Genomic DNA, 23,136 nt, shown 5'->3' with positions numbered 1-23,136 from the left:
GTTCGGCTTTCTTCACCATCAGAAACATCCATTCTTGCCCCATACATACATGATGGACATCCACAAACACGCACGCAAGAGCAAGTATGAGGAAACAGGAAAAATCGTTTGTTTACAATGGACTGAGGGCCACTTTCCTTTTACAAACGTGTTACCTTCGAATGGAATTGAAAATGGAATGGAATTGCATTGCATTGAGTTGGACTCAGGCGGTGGTAAATTAGGTACTAGCAATATAATGAATGGTATTGATCCAAAAACCTGTGGCGAGCGACATAATCATATATTGGGCTACGTGGGAGCTGCCATGTGGGAAAGAAATGCCGATTATGTCTCTCGCTGTCGATAGATCTTTCTCCCTAGATAACTATTATCATTGTCAAGTTGCAAGTACAGTTGCAAAGTCCAACTTCTAATCGCCATCCACAAATCCCCTGTCTCGCTCCCCCATCGAGTCAGGCCAGCCAGCAGGAGAAAAAGCAGACCTGAATCCTCATTGAATCGCGTGAGTTGATGATTTTCCTCGCTCGGATTTCCTCTCCACCGGTCCCCCATTTTCCCCGAGACAGCGGAAGTGGTGTGGGGATGAAGGATTCTAGTTGATCTTTTTCCACACTGGCTACGTAGAGCGTCGCTGTGCCTTTCCTTTCCTTGCGAAACGGCGTGGATGATCAAACTAGATCACGCTTGGCCGTGCGAATGGCGTCGTGGCTGAGCCCAGGTTGGTTCGTTAAAAGTGGATAAGAGATGCTAGCTGCGACGAGTATTTCCTCGCATGAATTGAGTAGATAGCAAATGCATTTGATTCACGGCGATGGCTCTACTCTGTACAACTTGGAGGAATTACTTTGGGAGGTCTATTGAGAGTCGGCTCCGAATATTGGCTTGGAAGGAAGGAAGGTAGGAAAATAGGGGTGATTGATGTCTTTTCCTATTGCCAATAATCTCATTCATGCAATTCTTCTTCTTTTTGTTTTTTTTCTTTCCTTCTTTCCTTCTTTCCTTCTGTCCTTCTGTCCTTCTGTCCTTCTGTCCTTCTGTCCTTCCTCCTTTTCTTCCCCCCTTTCCCTCTTCCGTTCTTCTTTTAATACTCACCACTTCTCACTTCTCACTTCTCACAACGTACAAACACCTACTACTCATCGCTGCCACCCTTTCTCTCTGGTCTGGGGTGCAGCTGAATGCGGGGTTTCCGGATAACGACATAAATAAGGGTACTTATTACCCAGGCATCGCATCGTATCGTATCGTATCGTATCGTATCTAGGTCCAAGATTACGGCCTGCCTACTACCTAGGTACGGAATGTCGACATAACTTGGAGAATTGGTCCGAATCGTCAAAGCGGAACTTTTACTCTGTACACTCTCTCCACTTTCTCTTGGCCAAGCTTTGAAGGGTCGAATCGATAACATTTTGGTTTTGGGTTATTTCACATGCCAAATTGACAAACTATAAGTATATTGTCTAATATCGATGTCCATCCTCCCGCCGCAGGAAACTATGATTGATTGATTGTATTGAAGAAGTGGTCGTGAGACCTGCGTGGACACTGGGCAGGAGGTAAGGTTTGGATCAATTGGATATTAGCCTGATAGAGGGAGAGGTTTATTCTGGCAGTCGGGTCTATCACATCACGTCTCAACATCCAATAGAAAATTCAATCTACATGAAATTCCAGGTGGCATCTCTCCTTTTCGAAACTATTGACAATCAAGCCAAAGGTAGAAAAAAGGTAGACTCGAGGAGAATAAACTTCAACGAGAAACAATGTCTTCATGAGTGTACTCGGCACGTACGCCTCCTTCATGCAGAAGACGCAGAAGACGCAGAAGATGATTTACTTTCTCCAGGTCCTCAAGGATATAGGTATATTGCCAAAGAATGATATCCGAGGTACCGTCCGATCATTGCCATTATAGGAAGATCACCGTCGAGTCGACCCCAATTAATATCGAGACACCAGACGACCAATTCACCTTGGCGAAGTACTCGTAGGTATTATTTAAAACAAAAGATCATGATATGCGAAGAGTGAAGAGCTGAACGTCGTCACAACAAGAGCTGCTGTGTGATATAATCGTACATACATACCGACATACATACATGGAAGAGTATTTATGATGGCATCAACATACCTCATGAAGGGGTTACGCGAATACCGTCACATGTTACTCGAGGACCTCCCAAAATTGAGTCTATTGGCGGTAGCGGTTTGAAAAGATCCGACCCCCGGCCTGAAATGCTGTGTCACGATGCTGCATGCCATCTCGGATCGAATGGTTAATCAGCAAGCCCTCGAGCATAAGATGAAAGCTGGAGAGGAAGCCCACGTGTGATTCATATATAAATGTATAGGTAGCGAGGCATGTAGCTGGATTTGATTGACGAGGAGTGCACCGCATAAACGCAATGTCGAGCTTGTCAACTCGGTGCTTGCATGCGAACAAATGGAGATGGGGAGTGGGCAACAAGCATCTTGCTAGGAGAACCTGACTGTATTGTATGTATCGTACATTGGAAATAGTTTCAGACTCCGCAAGCCCTTGCTGGGAAAAGGGATACGACCTAGCTACCGTAGGCACACACATACCGTGTATGTTCTTGTGTGCACCAATATAGGTCTTACCTTGGAAATCAAGACTTTAGATACATACCTAGGCCCTAGGCAAAGTTAAGATGTGAAAGGTTCATTTGATGTTTTGACCAAGGTCAAGCAGGTAATTGTTCCTTGGGCAAACTCAAAATGCAGCAATCTTGGAAGCGTTGATAGAGCAACATATCACATGAAGCCGTCATGGAATGACTCTTGGAGCTTCTCCGTGAAAATTGCAAATGTCTTGAATGTTTCATAGGGAAACTTCTTTTCGGTGGGGTGTAGCGTTTAGAGGAAAAAGGTGGTTGGCTGCTTGGACGAATGGGATGGGTTGGATCATCCATCCATTGTGAAAAGCAGTTGAATAGTCATAGCCACAGCTTCACAAGGCGAATGAGCCGAATCTGTAACCTCCCGAGCATATACCCAGTTTCCACCTAGCATTTTCCCACGTCGTAGTATATACCCAATCCGTCCCTAGTGGCGGTATTCCCAACCTCGAGCCAAACCTCCACCTATCAGCCCCGATGTGGTGGTGGCGTCTCCATCAAACTCCATCCTCTTCATTTGACAAAACCGTTGTTGCTGACTTGCCTCTCCACATTATAAAACACTTCACGTGAGAAGCTGGAAAGCAACGGAAGAATAAGAAGAATAAGAAGAAGAAGAAGAATAATGCTCGAGTAATTCGCTGCGTGATCGATCACCCATCCATCCACCAGAAAGCAAGAGGAGACGCAGAAGCTGAAGCTGAAGCAACGGAAAAGAAAAGAAAGGAAAGACGACGCCTTTGAATCATCTCTGCCCGAGTGTGCTGATTCGAACATCATACACATCATTCATTCACTCACTCGCCCACCCATCCGTCGCCAGGCAATCTTATATGTCTGCATTTCACAACGTTCATTATTACGCAACTTGTTAATACATCTACGTCTACGTCTGCGTCTGCGTCTGCGTCTATATTCGCACTCACATTCACATCTACCGGGTACATCAACCACTTCATCATTTGGGATTTGTCTCCTCCTCTGTATGTCTCTCTCTGTGATATCGTCTATATCATCCCATCAGATATAACAACCTCAAGGACAAGCCTTGTACTTAACTTCCCTCCCGACCCCACCTTTTTCCAGTACCACTCTCAAATTTCGATTTTCTAATTTTCTGTCACAAAAGCGAAAGAAAGCAAAAGCAAAAGCAAAAGCAAATCGAGTTCCCTCATAACTCACGAATCCGTCGAAGCGGCACGTCTTTGGATACTGGCAAAAGCTCAAGACGCTCCTTCCATTTCCTGATATTATATCTCGCAATTCCTTTTTTGGCCCCGAGAGAATACAATCTATTAATGTACAGTTGCACTTTCTTATTCGAAACGAGATCATTTGTTGCACATAACAGCTTGAGGGTGCCGACTGTCTGACACCACTACTACTGTACTAAAGTCCTTTCTACTCGTAACCGCCAAACCAACAACCATTCTGGCTTGTGAAAGCTAAAAGAAGTTTGTGAATTTACAAGAGAGTCCTCACAATTATGCTGAAGACGGATTCTTCAAATAATCATGGTTTGTCTTTGTTTCTTATTCTGGGTATTAGTGATATGATTCTGTTCGAAATTCCTTGTTCGACGTTTCCCTGGGATCGGCGCATGAATTCCGCCCAACAACCCTTCGTCATTTTCTTGCCAGTCGTGCCTTACCTCCTTCTCCCTTTCCCCCCCGCATTGGAATTGTACGAAAACTAATGGGTTCTTTTTCAGCCTTCGAGAACAAAACAGCTAGGGAACCCGATCGCGACCGCAGTGTGCCCCTTCGCCCTGCAGACTTGTCAATCCCGAAAAACAGAAGCACTGGAAACCTCCTCGCACATCCCTCGGCAGGAGCGGACAGGGCTAGGATACGATTCTCTTTTGATGACGGGCTAGCGGCGGCAGAGTTTGATATAATGTCGAGGTTAGTTTCTGGTGCTTGGTGCTTGCTGCAGGAGAAACATGTCGTGAGGTCATGGCGCGAGTCTGCGCCTGTTTATGCAAATGACATTGGAAACATCGGTGACTGACGGAAACACTTCTACAGTTCTAGATCGCCCATCGTAACGGAACATGAGCATGGGCTCGGTGCTTCGGGTCTAAGACGAATTCGACAACAAGTTCCGAGAGTACCAGTTTTGCCTGCCTCCGAAAGCTCTTCCCGAGCGCCGTCCATGAGTGCCCGGTCGAGTTCAATGACCCTTCCCTTTCCTGGCCGAGCAGCCTCTGTAGCCATGCCTTCTGGACCATCGTCTCCAATCCTACCGTTCACCGAAGATCTTACCCGTTTTCCATCTGAATCATTACATTCCTTTTCTTTCGCCCACCAATCGGACGAGTTTATTCACAACCGTCAAAATGTCTTGAAGAGGTCCGTCGAGTTCATGTCACAAAAACTGGGCTGGGGAACAACAAGTGCAGGCATAGCCAGTGCTCAAGCAAGAATAAATGGAGACGCGGAGATGCAAGGCATGCTCGAGCTTTTGGCAAAAGCCAGATTGGTTGGAGCGAACAACATTGGAGCTGGAGAAGAGCAGAGAATGGGAGGTCCTCTTACCGGACCGGCGACGAGTCAGGATTCTCGGAATATCTTCGATGCTAGCTTTGCCGTACGTTCCGAAAGTCCAGAGCCAATGGAGAGCTCTCCGCCTTCACCCACCAGCTCGAAAAAAGTGACAAGCTCATTACATACCTTACGCGAAGATGATCTACAGTCCACCGAACCCAAAAATGGCTTAGCAACAGCCCTACCAGCGGATTCTGAACCTTCATCTAGGACTCCGACGAACGAGAGTCGAACGACAGCGCAAACATCCCCACCAGTCACGAGACGCCAAAGTCTAAAGCGAACTTACACTGATTTGGAGCCTTTAAGCTTACAAAACAAGCTAATGGATGCTATGTCGCAACCTTACATAGCTACTGATTCCCTCCACGAATCTATGTTTTCTCCTCCACTAACACAGACCACCAGCGCCTCGACATTTGGACATTCTTTAGGATCAGCAAATCACAGTCATTCGAGTAGGTGGGCACCTGCTGCACAAGCTATCTTTACCACGGAAAGTACTTCGCCATACACTATTTTGGCCGCCAACGACCTTGCCTGTCTCGTATTTGGTGTTACAAAAGCAGAAGTTCGCAAAATGGGTATTCTTGAAGTTGTGCAGAAAGAAAGAAGGCCATGGCTGGAGGAAAAATTAAGCGCACACAGCTTCAGTACCGAGTAAGTGAATCTTTATTATTTTGATATTTTGAAGCTTTTGATATTTCGCTTTCGTGGGCGTCAGACCTTACCCCGCATTTTATTTCCCCACGAAATATTAACGATGTCTTCACAGGGTTGGGAAACAGACTCCCCTATTATCACAGAATCAAGATCAGCAATCAAGCTCAACATCAACATCAACCAGTAAGTTGTTTTTCTCACACTCAGACGATCTCAAGTCCTATATTTCATTGCTTGTGTACTGACCAGGGCTCGCAGCATCAATGCTGCTTGGACGGCCTGGTGGTATCACGGCTAGCCTCTTGAGTAAACCTAATTCGCGTCAAGTACAGAAGCCTCCCCGTCGAGCGCAAACCGACGATGGTGCAGGTTCTAGTCTTGTTTCGAGAACACGAGCAGCAAAGAGCGGCTCAAATCATCAAAGTAATAAATCTAGGGGCGTTCTTTTATGCGGCGACGTCGTACCTATTGAAAAACGAAACGGCGCAACAGGTTCGGCAAGCTTGTGGGTCAAGGAGAAGAGAGGTGGCCTCATTTGGGTTTTGGAAGAGATTCACGAAGATGTAGCCATCATCAGCCTTGACGACGATGCTGTCATAACAAAAATATCTGGATCTATCGAAGCGATATGGGGCGCCGACATTGAATGGACAGGTATGGATATCGGGAAACTTTTACCAAGACTTCCACGCCAGGGAATTGACGGCAGGAGCGGAGAGATTGATTATGCCGAAGTCAGCAAACGAAGATATTTTACCGCTCGTACCTCTGGACGTGTTCATATCCCGGCAGTCGTCGACAGAGTTCCTAGTAGCACGGATCTCCGCGTTTCCAGCTTTCCTCATATTGCTGGCATCATGGTTCTCTCTGCGCAAACCTTGAAAATCACGAGTTCCAATTCCGTTTTCTCTGCTGCATTATTTGGGCAGGATAAACCCGATGGTCGATTGATCACTGATTTAATACCCGATTTCGATAGGATGTTGAAGATTTTAGTTGAGGAAGATGGTGTAGATATGGTTGACGGGATTGTTATTCCTGAACACAGCTTTAGAAGGGCTCAAGCCTTTCTTGCACTGCGGGATGGAAAGGCTGATGCATCAACATATTTCTTGAGGCCAGATGGATTATCAGCCAAACATAGGGACGGTTCAGAACTCAAGATTGACGCTCAACTTAGGGTTGTAAAATCGGATCCCAAAACCCCCGCTTACGATGAAAACGTGATCGAGGAAATAAGTGACGAGGAAGATGGACATACGCCCCACGAACCTGTAATAAAATCCGAACTTGTCTTCGCTTTATGGATTACATACTCAAGGAATATTCACGCCGCAAAACTTGCTAATGGTATGGAAACTCCCTTGTTGGCTGGGCTTGAAACACCATTACACCAACCTTCTCCAGGTCAAACAGGACCTCCAGCTCCCATCAAAATGGATTCTTCAGATTCCGACGAGCCCAAGAATGAAACATCGCATGCTTCGATGCTCACAGCACAGCTCAAGGCCGCAGCAAAGAAAACAGCGGCTAAGCTTACAGGTCGCGATCGGTCATACTCGAAAGCTCAAGAGAAAGAAAAGCCAGCTGCTCCAGCAGAGGTCAAAGCTGTTGTCAAGAAGAGCATTGATGATTTTACAATATTGGAAGAAATGGGTCAAGGAGCCTATGGTCAGGTAAAACTTGCTCGATTCAAGAAGAATGGAAACAATAAGGTGATCCTCAAATATGTCACAAAGAAGCGAATTCTTGTCGATACTTGGACTCGCGATCGCCGACTAGGAACCGTGCCTCTTGAAATTCATGTACTCGATTATTTGCGTCGGGATGGGCTTCAGCACCCTAATATTGTGGAGATGTCTGATTTCTTTGAGGATTCCGTCAATTATTATATCGAAATGGTACCTCACGGATATCCAGGAATGGATTTGTTTGATTACATTGAGCTCAAAGTTAACATGGAGGAAAAGGAATGTCGCAGCATCTTCGCACAGGTTGCACGTGCCATTCATCACCTTCACACCAAGGCTCTTGTCGTTCATCGCGATATTAAGGATGAGAACATAGTCATCAACGGTGAAGGAAGTATTAAGCTCATTGATTTCGGAAGTGCCGCTTACATCAAGAGCGGTCCTTTTGACGTCTTCGTAGGAACCATTGGTAAGTCGACTATTCACAAATTTGAGATTATATCTAACCTCGTCACAGATTATGCTGCACCTGAAGTTCTCTCTGGCAAACCATACCAAGGAAAACCACAAGATGTCTGGGCTCTTGGTATTCTTCTTTACACCATCGTGTATAAAGAAAATCCATTCTACAGTATTGACGAAATCATGGATCGTGATCTTAGAGTGCCTTATGTTATGAGCGAAGAAAGTATTGACCTAATCCGAGGTATGCTAAATCGGGATGTTGATTCGAGATTGACTATCGAGCAAGTGATGGACCACCCTTGGTGTGTGGAGGCAGAGGACGACGAATAAGCCTCAGGTTTCACATCGAGCGGTAGAATCCACTAACGCTATGCGCCAAAAAATAAACTAACAACAACAACGAAACTAAACATGGAGGATATGAAGAAAATATTTTGGTCATATCGAAACAAACAGATGAAGAAATACACGAAAGAGAAGAAATACTTAGATTTCATGATGTCATGAAAAGAGATACCCCCTTATGGAAAGGAAGACACAGTTCAGAGGTTTGATTTATTAGCGAGAATCTGAATCTATATCACATGGGGCATTGCTTGGGGGTGTCATTTTCGGATTGTTTTTCGTTGCGCAATTTTATATGATGGGGATTTCAAAGGGTATTGCAGATGGGATGGATGGGCGGGACGAAAGGAAATGGAAATGAGCGGGTATGGGGAAAAAGGGAACCGTGTTGGAGATGAAAGAGAGGCGGATAGGGGGCGATGATTCGACTTGGTTGGAACTGAAAATGTGGCTGTATTGTATATAAATGATGATGATGACGCCAATCTATCTATTAGATCAGAAAGAAAATTGAAAAATATAATGAGTGTAATTGATTGTGGATGGATTAATCGACTGTATAGCTTAGTGGCTTTAATTTTCAAGGGAATTTGAGGATAAGAATCTCGCGATTTTTTTCAAGGAGGATTTCTCTCGCTTCCTTTTCTCGCTCCGAATCGTTGTCTGCTGGTTATGTTGCGTGTTTGAACAGAGTGCGTGTTAATCTTCCACTTTCTTTACTATTTTGTTGATGCTATTTTTCTATTTTTACATAGTACCACTGAATTACTTATGGGTGATTAGAATGGAAAGTTAGGAGCAAGAGAGGGATATATGATGGCTACTCAAGTATGCTTCTTCATTTCAACTTGAATTCGCTCTTTTGGTTTTGTTTTTTTGGGGGGAGGGGGGCCACAAAGGCTTTCCCGAAAACCTCACTGCAGTCCTATTTCCCCTCTCGGGCACAAGGGGTTTACAACAATGTGTGCAGTTGCACGCCATCAATACTATATATAAGGAATAAAATCATATAGCATTTAATTCAATATTCTAGATCCTGACAGGATACGCTTCGATGTTATTACAAACGTGTTTATAAGAGGTGAGAGATACTCACATGTTCATTATACGTAGTAATAGCGGCATGTTTACAGTAATTCCTAGCCCAGCATCTATCAAGAAGATCACGCAAGTTTAAAAGCCTTCATTTCCCATCCAAAAATTTCTGCAATATCCTTCACGCTCCTTCCTTTCCCTTCCTCTCCCCCTTTCAATTCCATGCTGACTTTACATACTTCAATCCGTTCAAAAGTGACCGGATCTGAAGTTTCGCCGAGCAGCATCATGTGAACGTCGTTCCAAGAATTCCTGGGGCTGATAGATGGTTCTATCACCGGAGCAAACACCCAGGCCTTAAAGACGTACTCCTTGTTACCCGAAACATTCATCCCCTGTTCTTTTGCTAATCTCCGAAGCCAATGCATTTTCACCGACTCTATTCCATACCGACCCCACAATTGCCAGCTCCGCCCGGGACTCAGGTCGACGGGAATTGAGAGATGTGTGAACCACCCAACAATATGAATACAGTGTACATTGCCCATCCCCATAGCTTTCCGCGTGAGACCCGCAACATTGTCTCCATGAGTCCATGAAAGTATAGTGCCGTCCTCGAACTCAAGGCTAAGCCTTGTATTACACACTATATCTCTCCTCATGAGCCCTACATTTAGAATGTTTTTTTCCCATTTGATCGAATACGGCGACGGTGATGCATGTATCCAATCACACCATTTCCAGCTGGGTAAGGCCCGTCTTCTTGTTGGGATAGCCGCCTCGGTAACATCTTCAAGGGTGTTGAACTCTGTGTCGAAGTGCCATGTGATACCAGTTATTAGCGTGCCTATGGTATCAGTAGAGAGGAATTCAGTGCTAGGCTCAAAAATTGGCACTCCATATATGTGACCATAAAACGCTGAGCATTCGGAAACAAACATGCCCAATAAGCCCAAAAATGCAGGCAGGACGTCAGAGCTTTTGGAGAGCTGTTTCTTGGCATAACTGCTTACCCGGCTTTCAAATGACTTCAATTCATCGTCGATAAAACGTTTTGGCCTTGGTGGAAATATGATTGGAATGCGATTCTTATATGGTAATTCTCTTTTCGTTGTGAGATCGTGGTCGATGCTTTCCATACGACTGCCTTCTCTAACGCTCCAATCACCTCCTGCATCGCACTGAAAGTAGCACTGTGTTTCAGTCAACACGAGCCTTCGCCTTGACAATAACGCCTCTTGATAAGTCCATCCGCGCGTGTTCCACACGGAATTCTCAATCTCAAACTGGATGTTACTGACCCACTGCACCAAGTGAACGGAATTTATTTCCAGAGACTCTTGCACAACCATTCTAGGCCTGGTGATGCCAGCGAGACCATCATTTGGACATTTGCTTGTAGCGGCGATTATCGTTAAAATGGATTGTGAATAGATTTTATCCATATTCTGAAGGAGATATGATTTAATGCCAGAATCAGTTTGAGGAACACAGTATCGATCAATCCACAAGTACCTGTAGCCCAAGGCCATGACAACTTCGATGACACCTTTTATAAGATTTGGAAGAGTAGCCGGCAATCTTCCAATCCGATCTGGTACGTCTGATACTTCAGTTCCCCAGACATAGCTCAGAGTGATATACTGCATGGAGGTGGTACCTGGCACTAGAGTGTTTCTCCCATCCTTACAGTCGATCACCGTGAAACCTTGAAGGGGAACTATGACCTTCGGCAGGCAATCAAAGTCAGAATTGGTATGATTATCGTCGCACAACCGAATCCATCCTCGGACGAGAGATAAGTCAGCGTTTGAGGAGAGGTGACGTATGGCTACTCCATCTTTGTAAGCATCCGCATTGGAAAACCCGAAGACAGTATTAAAAGTGTTGCTCGTAGGTGACTTGATTCTTCTACGCCCAAAGTTGAATGAATCACCAGGCACGAGGTAAAAGATAGGTACATTGTCGTAGGCGTGCATATAGTCAAATATGTGTCCTACAGTTGATCTTCCGAGCCTAAAAGAGCGTTCATCCTCATTTTCCTCATTTTTAGGTCTGATGGAATGGAGAAAATTGCAGACCGTGCAACTAGGCTTAAATTCGTTGACTTCGAGATCGCAGATAGGTTGAAGTTTGGCGCCCCAAATTTCTCTAAATGTTCTTCTGAATACTTCTTGGTCTAGGAAGAACCAGCCCACGATATGATCGCACCTCTTACAGAGACCGCGAGTTTTAGCTTTCTTTCCGGCCGCCGAAACAGCTTCATGGATTTCCTCTTCGTCCAGGTAACGCTCGATGCTATAATCTGGGTATGTGTATGAGCTACTAGTATCACCCATTGCGACAGAACCAGTATTCTGGGGGGGGGGGGGGGGTTAGATTATGGTTAAACTTGAATCTGTATGATGTTAAACATGGGCGCGATTAGGGCAAAAGTCTCGGTATACAAAACTTCTCATAATGAAAAAATCTCTCGAGGACACTTACACTGATAATCCAAACGCGAAAGACTATTTCGACATAGAGTTTAAAAAAAAACAAAATGTCTTTTCTGGTGTTTAAGATCTGTCGCTCCAACTTGGAGGTAGGGTACTTTCTGCGTGCGACACGTATTCATGTACTGGAGCATTCGATGCTGGGCTAAAGCCTAATTAACGGTGAGAATTAGCAAATTGACAAGGTTCTCTTGTCATTCTATTTTCTAACATGCCGTTCGTCTATTCTTAATCTCTAGAATCAAGCGCAACCAATCAGTCCAGCCTCTTTCTTGAATCGTCTGACTGAACGAAATTGTATACACACTAAACTATCCTTTAAGACACAAAAAATAGACTCCGAAGGTGATTTATACAATAAGCCTTGAATGATCAAAACTTATTAAATAGAATAGCTATTTTAATGGGTTTTCAGTCACATTATTTATAATATAGAATGTTGTTTTCAATTTTCGATTTTTTTATAATTTTTTTAAAAAAAAGAATAAAAAATGAAAATTAGTATGTATTAATTTACGCGAAATTTTGATGTATAAATGATATAAATTGAATTTTATATTAAGAAATAAACATGAATATCATTAAATTCAAGGACTCCTAATGATCAAATTGGTTGATAAGATCCCTATTAAGCGACGAAGCTCATTTGTTGTGTCTTAGGGGATAGAACATATGCTATTACAGCCACAATTACCTTCAGGCATTTCCAAATCTTGAACGGTAGAGTACTTATGAGCTCTTCAATAATGTCATTTAAACTTGATATTAAAATTTCATTTCATTAATTGGTAATGGCATTCGGGGGGAGGGGGTGGGGGGGGGGACGCATACGATTTTGGCGTGTACACCACGTTCTGCACCTCCAGCTGGATAGAAGAGCGAGCACATCAAACTCGTAATAAGGTCGAGACTCTTGGAAAAACACTATTATTCTGAACTTGAAAAACAACCCACAAGAATATTGTAAATCTTCTCAAGTGACAAATAATAGTATATTATGATATGAGTATCTGAACATTCCGGCTTCAGAATAAAAGAGAATAAAAAGAATACTTTGATAGCCTAATTCAACAATCCCTTGCAAGTTCCAAGAGATCTCTTGGTGTAGTAGCTATCGCTAGCTTTTTGGCTTTGATAATTCTCCTGCACTCATTCCAGTTTCCATTCTCGTGAACCTCGCTCCAAACGGACCAGATCCTGTCAGTCTTCTCAACACCTCCTACTTTGAACCCAAAGATCACTCGATCTCTCAAACCCTCCTTAATGTAAATATGCACATCTACGTATTCTTCTAGATACTTTGTCACATATTTCGCCTCAAACGTATCATGATACACACGTATGTGCATCTGGAGGAAGAACAATAGGTATATTCGAGAAGCCTGTCAAGCGAAGCCCGGATCCGGAGCGAAATCCTGGGTATTGACGTACTGTGTATAGAGATTAGGAATTACGGCGCGTGAAATGACATGAAAGAAGGATGATTCGGGAGAATATGAAATGGTAGAAGGAATCAAGAAAGGGGATAAAATACCAGAACTCCAGACCCCTCCAATAACATCATCTTGTTCGAGGATAGCGAGACGACGAGTAGAAAATATGGAGAGGTAGATGCGAGCTAAAACTATGCCGGATGGAAGTCAATCAACAGCCAAACGGCTGGGGGAAGGAAGAAAGGTAAGGTCCATGAAATAAAATGATTGAAAAGTCGACAGAATGGGCTGGGGAAGATTGAAATGCTTGAGTTGAAGAGATGATCATACCTGCTCCAACAATAACGAGATCATATTCCGTCTCTATCTGCATTTCCAGAGTCTCATCGACCATCGTCGTTATATAAAGTGAAGTCTATACCCACACTTAATACGGCACAGCACATAACCACTAGGTAATCGTGACATTTCGACTAGTGGTTTAAATGAGGTTTTTAGTTGTTTTCTATTTGTTGTACATTGGAATCCATAGTAAGCCAAATGTTGGTAATGCGAAAACATTCTTTAGTTGTCTATTTCTAAACCACTCATAAAATTCTAATCCTTCCTTGCCAATCAATACCAATAATCATGGTACTATATAATCCAAACGCCCCCAATCAATCTTTGATAGTTGATTTTATATTCTAAAATCACCTGACTACTCCAATATCATACACTCATCGTCGTGTCTACAATTCCTTCTTCGACTCAACCAACTTCTTCTTTTCCTTAGCTGCCTTTTCTCTTCTCGCAATGACACCTTCAGCTCCAATTCCTCCAAACACCAATCCCACACCCATCCACTGTTTGCTGCCTAGTGTATGACCAAACCATACTACTGATAAGATCATAGTGAGCATCTTGCGAGTAACAGTTATGGTCACTAGAAGAAGAGATGAGAATGTTGAGAGTGTGTAAACTGTTTTGAAGGTTAGTTTGATTTCCAAGATAAGATGACCCTTGATAAAATGAAAGAAGGTATAAAGGGGGAAACGTACAGATGAAAACCTGTCCCACAGCACCACAAGCTGCGAATCCAAGTACATCTCTCCAAACACTTGGATGTCTTTGCATAAAAGCCAATGCTCCAGCCAATTCTCCTGCTCCACTTGCAAGATCCATACCTAGATACTCTCCCAATCCCGTGTGAACAAGATATGGTGACAATAACAAGTATGATGTTGTGAGTAAAGTGCTTATGATATTATTTGCACACATCATTTGTGGACCTTTGTAAGGTTGGAAGCTTGTGAAGATCCAGTCTTGTGTTGTGTTTGTGAGACCATCGAAGAGAAGATTCACCCCTAGGAGCAAAAGTCCCCATGCAGTGTTACGATCTGGGTTGAGTGCCGCCTTGCTGGGTTTTCCATGAGATTTAGCACCTGCATGAAGAGTAAAGATGCCGACACCACAAGTTACGGCTAAGACGACGACGTATTTAGAAATTGGGTAGCGTTTTCCAAAGAGAGTTATGTGAAGAAACATGACTGGTAGTAACTTGCATGATTTGGCGAGAATGAAGGTGATATAGTCGATATGATCGAGAGATGCATAGCCAAAGGGGGAGGCGAGCGAAGAGGTAATAGCCACAACGAGAAGGGGAAAGATAATCCGTTGACTTGGGAAGATGGGCAGCGTTTTGCTATTGGCGGGAGTGTCGAATCGTAGGTAAATGTAGCCTACAGTGGCAGCGAAAAGAGATTGTACCGTATTGAGAAAGACTGGAAACTTAAACTTTTCGGGGGCATTTTCTGATCCGTATGCAGTTGTAGTGAGTCGTTCTTGGAGAAGTGCCCAAGTAAGACTATATATTCATACAATTAGCATACCTGTGTTCCCCATTCAAGACCATTAGCAATGTCCTCCGGTGCTAGCACTCACAAGCTACCATAAATTCCAGCAACTGCGAATATCAATTGCAACGCGCCAGCTTCTTTTTGTGTCTTCCCTTTCAATAGCGCATCACTTTTGAGTGCCCCGTTCACTGTCGGCGCATTCCCATTCAGTTCCTTGTTCGATTTCTTAGAACTCAACGTTCTCGCCCCAGTGCCATCTGCTTTGCTCGTGTATTCGGAAGATGGATTGCGACGCAACGGTTCAGCTTGTTTTGTTCTCGCCATCGTTTAGCGATTCGTTGTTGCAGATTTCCAGATGCTGCAGGGGAATCTCGGAGGGCAATTGCAAAATGAAAGTAAAGGATAATAAGTCCCGAAGAAAGAGTCAGGGCAAACGGGTATCAAGAAGAATAACGAAAAGAAGAGAAAGGAGTGTAAGAGAAAGCAAAGCAGCAAACGTGCAACGGGTAAATTAATAAAGATGTGTATATTTCCCAATTGCCAAATGTCCTCAACTATTTTCCCTAGGAAGGTCCGAGGTGGGAGCAACAAGCCACATCTCACATCTCACACCTCACTCACATCTAGATCGATGCTACTGCACACCTACACATCGACCATGCACAAGCCACACCCAGCCCTTTTATGCTTACCTATCTGCATTACCGTACTAAAAAAAGGCGGTCAGATCCCCTCACGTTCAAACATGGAATAGTTTCAATCCGCAATTGTTCTAGGTGAGTTGGTAGGCTGGCAGGTAGCTAATACGTTATGAAAGGGTCCCTCCCTATGGATTAGCTGGCATTTTGTTGTTCCGTGGGTCTCCCATTCATATTTTCTCCTGGGTGGTTTTTTGCTATTTTGCTTTACAATTTATCTTCTCTCCCCTTCTATGAGAGCGAGCATTGAAACTCGACAGTCAAGCACTTAAACTTCAAAACTACAACTTTCGAAACGTCATCTTGCCACTCTGTCCAGAAGTGTCAATAGACATCCATATACTCACGGAAACCCCACTATTCTGCTTTACCTCACGAACCCTTCGATTCTCCCACCAATCCACCCCTCACAATCATCCTCTTAGAGCCTCCTTATCCCTCAAACCCAAGCTCAATCTCCAAGTCAAAATGTCCAACGCAAAGTCCCCCGAAATCCTCGCCGCCTACGACGATGTCCGCTCCGATAAATCCCCCACAAATTGGCTCTTAATATCCTATGCCAAAGCCATGGGAGATGCTCTGACCCTCACTGCAACTGGAGAGGGCGGTATCTCTGAACTACGTGAGAAATTGGACCCTAATCAAGCCCAATATGCGTATATACGGGTTGAATATGCCAATGATAGCGAATCTTCTCGCGTGAAATTCGCCTTTATTGTGTGGATTGGAGAATACACAAAAGTTATGAGGAAAGCGGGAGTTAGCATTGAGAGCGGTGCTGTCAAGGCAGTCTTAAATCACCATAGTATATCAATAGATGCGAGAAGCATAGAAGATGTCGACGAGGCAGAGATTATCAAGTTGTGTAGGAAGGCTGGAGGTGCAGATTATAATGGTGGCAGAGGATGATATCTTAAGCAAGAAAAGGGATTTGATAGGAAGTAGTAATGTTGGAGTAGAGGGCGAATGGGATAGATTGGGAAAGATACCCCAGAGCAAACATTGGAATATACTAGTACAGATTCTGGTCATAATTCATAGAAAATACAGCACATATGATGATTTACAGTTGGACACACTGTACTGAATTCACTTCGACGTTCTTGTACTCAATATATGCATTTTAAGTAAATTCATTGTTCGGAATACTCGTATTGTTCTAAATCTACTCAATGGTCTACCTACTACATTCTCAGAACAGATCTGGATGTGTTGATGGGCCTATTTCGTAGTGTAAGATCAAAGGTCGAGAAGACGTAAGGCTATTTGTGTTGCGGACGTATTGGTGTTCGAAGGAGCGATGTGGAAGACGGGTGGGAAATTTGTGTCGAGTGCATATGATTTAACGGGTAATGTGCATATCATGATTCGTAACTTAAGAGAATTATCAGGTCATAGCCGGCATGAATGACGAGATTAGGTCGATTCTCGTTCGTTCGATTGGGGACTTCGGAAAGCTGAGAGTCGAGATAGGAGGTCGGTATCTCTGGTTGTCGAATGTTGAGGCGAATCATTTGTATCAATAGGGGAATGACATTTGCATAAGGGCAGCTCGTATGTGCACCATGCAAATGAGCATAATTTCGTAAAATTCCGTGCCGCAAGAAGTGGAAATGAAAATGGTAAAGGAACTGCTTTTGTTGGGGAAAGGAATATCGGTCCAAGTAAAAATTACCAACGAATCCCAAGGTAGAATCATCGCATCAATATCAGCCTTGCGGCAAGTCAAATCTGGATAGACCTGAGACAAAGCTTGCCTGCCTGAAAAAGAAATTCGATGTGCTCAAATAGAGCTAGTGATTCATTCTTGAGCATTGCCTTGACTGCGGCGCTGCTTCTCGGCCTCGAGGTTCTCATAGAGAAGATAGAGAGCTGAGTCGTTAGCCTTAGCAGTACCCATAATGGTGAACATGCGCTCTCCAGTCTCATCGTGAGGAGACTAATGTATATGTCAGTAAAGATATCTTTCTGGTGGAGCTTGAGCTCTCTCAGGATAAAGAAGGCTTACCTTAGCGATGGAGATACGAGCTCCAGAGGTCTTTCTAATCTCACTGATCTTGGAACCAGCCCGACCAATGATACATCCAACCATGTCAGCTGGAATGCTGATGTTCTGTGTTTGGAGCTCCTCTCCGTTCTCATCGTGAGTGGGTGGTCCACGTTGAGCAGCATCCGATTCAGAACGGCGGTTGTATGATCGTGGAGCACTCTCACTGAAATCGGCACCATTTCCAGTGCGCATGACACGTGAGCTACCGTACTCACGACCAGTTCCTCCAACGTTGCCTTGACTCATACCACCTGAATTACCCGTTTGAGTGCGAACCATGGGGTTGTATAAAACAGTACCGGTTCCTCTAGCCCAGTCGTCGACCAAACACTTGCAGATTTCCCAGATGGCTTTTTGGATACCTTCAGGGTTACCCTGGACCTCTACGATACGTTCGGTGGATTGTGGGAGCATTTCCTTCTGTGCGACCATGCGAACACCAGAAGCGTCCTGGATATGCTTGATTTTGAGTCCTTGTCGACCGATGATCGTACCCATTTGATTGTGGGAGATCAACAACTTGATTGCTAGATAGTAGAATTAGACCAAGTAGTTATATTATGGCATAGACTGTAACTTACGATGAGTACCGTTGTTAGAAACAACTCCACCCATTCCCATTTGTGGTGCGCCCTCCAACAAAGCTTTCGCAACAATGGAGTAAGCTCTGGAAATAGAATCGCATCCACCCGAGATAGTTAAGACACGATCATGAACGCCTTGGACGACCTTGCTGACACCGGCTTTCACACCAGTCTCATCACGAAGGTCGGCGACGTTCTTGCCACCTTTGCCGATAATGACACCAGCTTCCTTTGAAGAAACAATAGCTCTCAAGGTGAGTTGAGATTCTGCATATTCTTCATCGGTCTTTGGGAGCGGTTCGCCATCGGGGCCAAGACGAGTCTCATCATTGACCTGTAAGCGATCCATGGAATCGTTGAGCTCATCGCCATTAGGAGCATTGTCGCGATTATCTTGAGAAGACATTTTGGATTTCTTTGGATTTCAACTTCTGGGAGATGGAAAGTTGAGTGAGGTAACGTTGAGTAAATCTGATTGATGGAAGGTTAGTATGTGAGAGATGTGATTGTAAATTGAAGATCTGGTAGTCCGCAGACAATGCCATATCTCACTATCCGAATGCGATAGTGAATGCGCCGGTGGAATGCAATGCAGAGCCCAGCATTGCGCCTTGAGCAAAAGAAAGAGAATGAATGTATAAGCATACCTTGATTGCAGAGATCAAGAAAGAGACTGGTTGTGGGAGGGAGTTGTGTGAGAAGAGCTCGAGGTGTGTTATCGGGAAGATAAAGGAGGATGAAGGGTTGACCGAGTGACCTTGAAGAGGGGAAAAGAAGATGGATTTAGATAGATGGTGGGGGGTGACTAAAGGTTGAGAGTTGAGTTGAGGAGTGGGAAGGGACGAAGAGGAGGGAGAGGGAAAAGGGGGAAGGGGAGGAGAAAGTGTGATTGATATTTCTCTTTGAAAGAAATCGATGAATCTTTTTGTTTGTGGAGGGGAGAGGAGAGGGAATGGCTGGTGAACCTGGAAAGTGCTTTTGCTTTTTTTTACTGGGAATGATTTTGACGCTAATTATTGGAAGGGCGGGGTTCGAAGTCTGATCGAGACACACTGGCCGTGTTTTTAAAAAGGGTGGGGCATTTGCACCAACGTGCTTTTAGCTGAGCTGAGGTAGATACTGGACGATGTCCTTGGGTTATCTGCATCAAGCACGCATTTCACCATCTCGCCATCTTTGTTGTGCATGTAAATAACAATGACAGGAAGGCTGACAGTGTTCTTTTGATATCATTGGTATATGGTGTATCTACTTGTGGTGCCTTAACGTCATCAATAGCAAATCACCCCCCGAGCATTCTCAAGGGTTCGAACTAAGGCGAATGGTCAAGGAGAGCTCGAGCTCTTAAGATTCAAATGCTTTATATACTTCTTTTGACATGGAAGGCAAACTTCATAGGGGAACAATCGCAGATGGAGAAAGGGCTTATAGTCACCTGTACATGACTCCTCTCCATGGTCAAACCAACATCAAAGACAGTATGAATGAATAGGTTGGGAAACATGACATGTATACTTCTTAATTTCGTTAACCATATGAAACAATTTGATGTTGACGACCTCTCATGATCATTCCTATATTTACAACGCTGGCCCATATTCCGACGATGACATTCATTAGTCTTGGGCTTTGCAAATCCTGCTTCGAGCGATTGTCGGAGCCAGTTACGAAATATGATGAGCAGCCAGTTTCAACTGGTGTTACTTAAATACCTAGACGAATTGGAGGCTTCCTACATTTCGCGTATACCTGCATTGCCAGCTTGCAGTAGTGTTCTGCTATCCGACGTTCGAAAAAAGGTCAGGCTCGCAGCTGATGTTAGGTGATCACCCCATTCGTCCTTTTTCTATCATATTTCATAGATGGCTTGCAACAAGTGATCAATTCAATGCCCCGTCGTCATTCGTGTATTGATGGATTCGCGTTTACTGATGAATCCAATCATGAAGTGTGTTGTTGAGTAGACAAAAGAGATAATATAACCATACTATTCATCCGTATGTTCATCGACTTTCTCTTTTATTCGTTTTAATGTTCCTAGCTTGAAGGCTTCTTCCGCGTTTGGCATTGGAGATTTTGGTATTGGAAGTTGGAAGTCACCGTCGTCATCCCCAAACAGAAACGCTGCCTTTTCTCGACCAGCACCGGATGTAGGTCGCTTTCCAGTTCTTAAAAATGGGGAAGAACTCTTTGGGGGTGATGATTTTGCCGTGGGGCTAGATGCTTGATCTGGTTCTAGCATCCAGGAGAACGATGATTGAGCAATCGAAGATCTAGTGGGAATTGGTGCTTCGGGTCTCTCGGTTGTTGCAGACCTCATATCTTCTCTTTCCATTTTGGGTTCGATAATTGTAGACCGCTCGTTTGAGGAGAGATCAATTGCTTCCCTTGAAGCTTGACTAATGTCAGGCGTTGATATGGATGACTCGTCTAGGTCATTTGTATCTTTTGTCAGAGCATTGCCTGGGTCCGAAGTTATGGTGGGAGTTTCTGGTGAAGATGTCTGCCTGTGATCTGAGATTGGCGGAGATAAAACTTTCGGTGTATCCGCTTCTGGTTTGGCAGGTTCATTTCTGCTATTGATATTTGGTGAAAGAATTGGAAGTGGCATAGTAGAGTCCTCCAAGTAAACTTTTACGAAATCAACTTTAGCAATAGCCATTTCCATTGCCTCAATGCACTTTTCTCGGTTACTTTCTTCTGACACAGAAACAGATCTCAGATCTTTCATTGCATGATCTAGCATGACAGCCAATTGCCTGTTCCTTTCGTTCATTGTTGCCATGATAGCTGTCGAGGCAGGCATTACACGCCCATCATCAAGAGACCATCGTGAAGCACCACTAGCCCTCCTAGGAGAATTGTTGCTTCTTGGGGTTTGTAGCCCTTGCATATTCTTCTTCACTTCTTCCATTGCATCGCGCACAGCTTGATTAATGCCAAGACGCTCTCCCCTATTGTAAACACCTTTTGCAGCACCTTGAATCAACGCCTCAACGCCTCCTTGCTGTTGTAAAAATCGAGCAGGGGTGGTCAATGAGGATCTATTTCGCATGAGCAGCTGTCTGGGGCTGAGGCTGCCTTCAAGAGGAGCATCAGGTGGTGGTGACGATTTATCTCGCTGTGGGTACTTCCCACTATATTTATGGATAATCTGGGATCCGCCACTAGCATTGAAATTATCTCGTAGGAAGATTGCATCATCGACGAATGTTTGAGGATTTGGAGGGCACTCATATTTGAGTAGAAGCATTAAGGCTAGCGAGTAGTTCGATTCCATTACTGATTTGTAAGTTAGTCGTTACACCAAACTTTGTAAGGTGAATTGCATACGTTGCCAACGAATTCGAAGTAGCATTGCTACACATATGAGATCCACAAGATCTAATTCTGGATCCTCAGCGAAAAGAGTATCCCACACTGATAGTAGATCGACAAAAGGAAACTCGCGCCCGAAGAGCAACCTAATCCAACGTCTATATAATCCGTCAACAGATGAACAGTAGCCAAAGCCAAGGATTTTTATCCTTACATCAAGAATATCTGTGGTAGAATCTCAATATCTGTAAGATGTTTGGCTAGTCGCGGGTCTACACGAGCCAGGTATATTTCATGAATTCGCTTACTCCTTTCAACAATAGGAGATGCGCCATTCTGAGGTGTTCCGCCACCAATTTGAGGGGTTCTTTGACCAGGGTCACCTAACTCATAAAATGACTTTGCTGATCTCATGACTAAAGACAAGAGAGTGAAGGCGTCGTGCTCGATGAATTTACGATCTAAACACTGCTTCATAATCGAATCTGGTGAATCTGTTTCTGATTCGGCCGAGTCACTATTGATGTCTCCGGGGTCAATAGAATCTTGCTCCACTACCCATAGAATTGGAGCCAGTATCTCATGCATGCCCTGACGATAACCTACATCCTGGTTGATTTTGCAAAAGATAAATAATACATCTAGCATGAGCCTTTGAATGTCGGCTCGACGGAAGTATGGTTCTTCTGGCATGCATCTCTCAATATCCTGAAATATTTCGGCACGAATCTCTTCATCTTTCCGAAGGGTATTCCATGGTGACTTAGGGTCTCTCAGTATGCTTGAACAAGATTTCCAGAATGCGTAGAGACGAGATTAGAACCACTCACGTGTTTATCATCATCCAGAGGATCTAATGAAGACCCTAGATTGTTTGGATGTTCGATAAATCTCAAGAAATGTTCTCTCAAAGAGGTATAAGCACTTCGTGAATCCTCAAGTCCTCGTGCCCAACCTGTGATCTCTGTGTTTTGAAACAACAGAAATGTCTATTAAAACGTTACTCAAGAGTACACCAAGATGAAACTTAGGACGAACCTTCCAACAGATAGATCTCAACCCTCCGTCGCAAGGACTGTTTTCTCCATCGATCCTCAGTGATTTCTTGAGTTCGGTCAAGTTAGATGCGGACTTTATCGTCACCTGCCACCTCTTTCTTTTCTCACTCTTGTATTAGAACAATAACGAGCAGAGAGAGCAAGAAGGGCTTTGATAATTTAAAATTTCTTACCTAGAATCCTCCAAAGACCTCATTATCACGAGCAGATATATGATGTCCGAAAAAGGGAGGTTAATGACGACGCTCCTATGTCTCGGACTATTTAAATCG

The 23,136-nt window shown here is 44.0% G+C and overlaps 6 protein-coding genes across 7 annotated transcripts; 2 read left to right on the top strand and 4 right to left on the bottom strand.

The window, feature by feature from the left end:
* The first annotated feature begins 2,868 nt into the window (after window positions 1-2,868).
* Window positions 2,869-8,975, top strand: BCIN_10g03280 (hypothetical protein). Of its 2 annotated transcripts, none has more exons than XM_024695554.1 (6): window positions 2,869-4,162; window positions 4,357-4,549; window positions 4,673-5,851; window positions 5,967-6,037; window positions 6,182-8,014; window positions 8,063-8,975. In XM_024695554.1, the coding sequence occupies exons 1-6, from the start codon at window positions 4,132-4,134 to the stop codon at window positions 8,338-8,340; spliced, it is 3,585 nt and encodes a 1,194-aa protein (XP_024551347.1). In that variant the 5' UTR covers window positions 2,869-4,131; the 3' UTR covers window positions 8,341-8,975. The 2 variants fall into 2 exon arrangements, with proteins under 2 accessions (XP_024551347.1, XP_024551348.1); XM_024695553.1 differs by having other exon boundaries at window positions 6,113-8,014.
* A 462-nt stretch (window positions 8,976-9,437) lies between these two features.
* Window positions 9,438-12,192, bottom strand: BCIN_10g03270 (hypothetical protein). The gene has a single exon (XM_024695552.1). It carries the CDS (start codon window positions 11,727-11,729, stop codon window positions 9,519-9,521), a length of 2,211 nt encoding a protein of 736 aa, XP_024551346.1. The 5' UTR covers window positions 11,730-12,192; the 3' UTR covers window positions 9,438-9,518.
* Window positions 12,193-13,804: 1,612 nt separating this feature from the next.
* Window positions 13,805-15,731, bottom strand: Bchut1. Its single transcript, XM_001547999.2, has 3 exons — window positions 15,242-15,731; window positions 14,359-15,164; window positions 13,805-14,279 (listed from the first exon to the last, which is right to left on the bottom strand). The coding sequence occupies exons 1-3, from the start codon at window positions 15,478-15,480 to the stop codon at window positions 14,050-14,052; spliced, it is 1,275 nt and encodes a 424-aa protein (XP_001548049.1). The 5' UTR covers window positions 15,481-15,731; the 3' UTR covers window positions 13,805-14,049.
* Window positions 15,732-15,893: 162 nt separating this feature from the next.
* Window positions 15,894-16,966, top strand: BCIN_10g03250 (hypothetical protein). The gene has a single exon (XM_001548000.2). The coding sequence runs from the start codon at window positions 16,323-16,325 to the stop codon at window positions 16,761-16,763; it is 441 nt and encodes a 146-aa protein (XP_001548050.1). The 5' UTR covers window positions 15,894-16,322; the 3' UTR covers window positions 16,764-16,966.
* Window positions 16,967-16,971: 5 nt separating this feature from the next.
* Window positions 16,972-19,546, bottom strand: BCIN_10g03240 (hypothetical protein). The gene is made up of 4 exons (XM_024695551.1): window positions 19,136-19,546; window positions 18,486-18,959; window positions 17,863-18,431; window positions 16,972-17,793 (listed from the first exon to the last, which is right to left on the bottom strand). Exons 2-4 carry the CDS (start codon window positions 18,892-18,894, stop codon window positions 17,656-17,658), a joined length of 1,116 nt encoding a protein of 371 aa, XP_024551345.1. The 5' UTR covers window positions 18,895-18,959; window positions 19,136-19,546; the 3' UTR covers window positions 16,972-17,655.
* An 84-nt stretch (window positions 19,547-19,630) lies between these two features.
* Window positions 19,631-23,135, bottom strand: BCIN_10g03230 (hypothetical protein). The gene is made up of 6 exons (XM_024695550.1): window positions 23,038-23,135; window positions 22,845-22,962; window positions 22,637-22,795; window positions 22,021-22,568; window positions 21,822-21,964; window positions 19,631-21,770 (listed from the first exon to the last, which is right to left on the bottom strand). The coding sequence occupies exons 1-6, from the start codon at window positions 23,058-23,060 to the stop codon at window positions 20,476-20,478; spliced, it is 2,286 nt and encodes a 761-aa protein (XP_024551344.1). The 5' UTR covers window positions 23,061-23,135; the 3' UTR covers window positions 19,631-20,475.
* Window position 23,136: the final 1 nt, after the last annotated feature.

The sequence above is a fragment of the Botrytis cinerea genome, chromosome 10 (genome assembly GCF_000143535.2).
Source record: "Botrytis cinerea B05.10 chromosome 10, complete sequence".
Lineage (NCBI taxonomy): Eukaryota > Fungi > Ascomycota > Leotiomycetes > Helotiales > Sclerotiniaceae > Botrytis > Botrytis cinerea.
The sequence above is the reverse complement of the archived record's forward strand: the minus strand, read 5'-3'. Positions and strand labels throughout refer to the sequence as shown.

Excerpts from the sequence above, each read along its gene's own strand:
- BCIN_10g03280 (XM_024695553.1), top strand. The coding sequence starts at position 4,132 with ATGCTGAAGACGGATTCTTCAAATAATCATG. Across the intron at positions 6,038-6,112 it reads CTCAACATCAACATCAACCA|CATCAATGCTGCTTGGACGG; the intron begins GTAAGTTGTTTT and ends CAGGGCTCGCAG. Across the intron at positions 8,015-8,062 it reads CGTCTTCGTAGGAACCATTG|ATTATGCTGCACCTGAAGTT; the intron begins GTAAGTCGACTA and ends ACCTCGTCACAG.
- BCIN_10g03270 (XM_024695552.1), bottom strand. The coding sequence starts at position 11,729 with ATGGGTGATACTAGTAGCTCATACACATACCCAGATTATAGCATCGAG.
- Bchut1 (XM_001547999.2), bottom strand. The coding sequence starts at position 15,480 with ATGGCGAGAACAAAACAAGCTGAACCGTTGCGTCGCAATCCATCTTCC. Across the intron at positions 15,165-15,241 it reads GCTGGAATTTATGGTAGCTT|TCTTACTTGGGCACTTCTCC; the intron begins GTGAGTGCTAGC and ends ATGAATATATAG. Across the intron at positions 14,280-14,358 it reads TGTGGGACAGGTTTTCATCT|TTTACACACTCTCAACATTC; the intron begins GTACGTTTCCCC and ends CCTTCAAAACAG.
- BCIN_10g03250 (XM_001548000.2), top strand. The coding sequence starts at position 16,323 with ATGTCCAACGCAAAGTCCCCCGAAATCCTCGCCGCCTACGACGATGTC.
- BCIN_10g03240 (XM_024695551.1), bottom strand. The coding sequence starts at position 18,894 with ATGTCTTCTCAAGATAATCGCGACAATGCTCCTAATGGCGATGAGCTC. Across the intron at positions 18,432-18,485 it reads TTCTAACAACGGTACTCATC|CAATCAAGTTGTTGATCTCC; the intron begins GTAAGTTACAGT and ends TCTACTATCTAG. Across the intron at positions 17,794-17,862 it reads CTCGTATCTCCATCGCTAAG|TCTCCTCACGATGAGACTGG; the intron begins GTAAGCCTTCTT and ends CATATACATTAG.
- BCIN_10g03230 (XM_024695550.1), bottom strand. The coding sequence starts at position 23,060 with ATGAGGTCTTTGGAGGATTCTAG. Across the intron at positions 22,963-23,037 it reads AGGTCTTTGGAGGATTCTAG|AAAGAGGTGGCAGGTGACGA; the intron begins GTAAGAAATTTT and ends GAGTGAGAAAAG. Across the intron at positions 22,569-22,636 it reads CTCTGGATGATGATAAACAC|TCACCATGGAATACCCTTCG; the intron begins GTGAGTGGTTCT and ends AGAGACCCTAAG.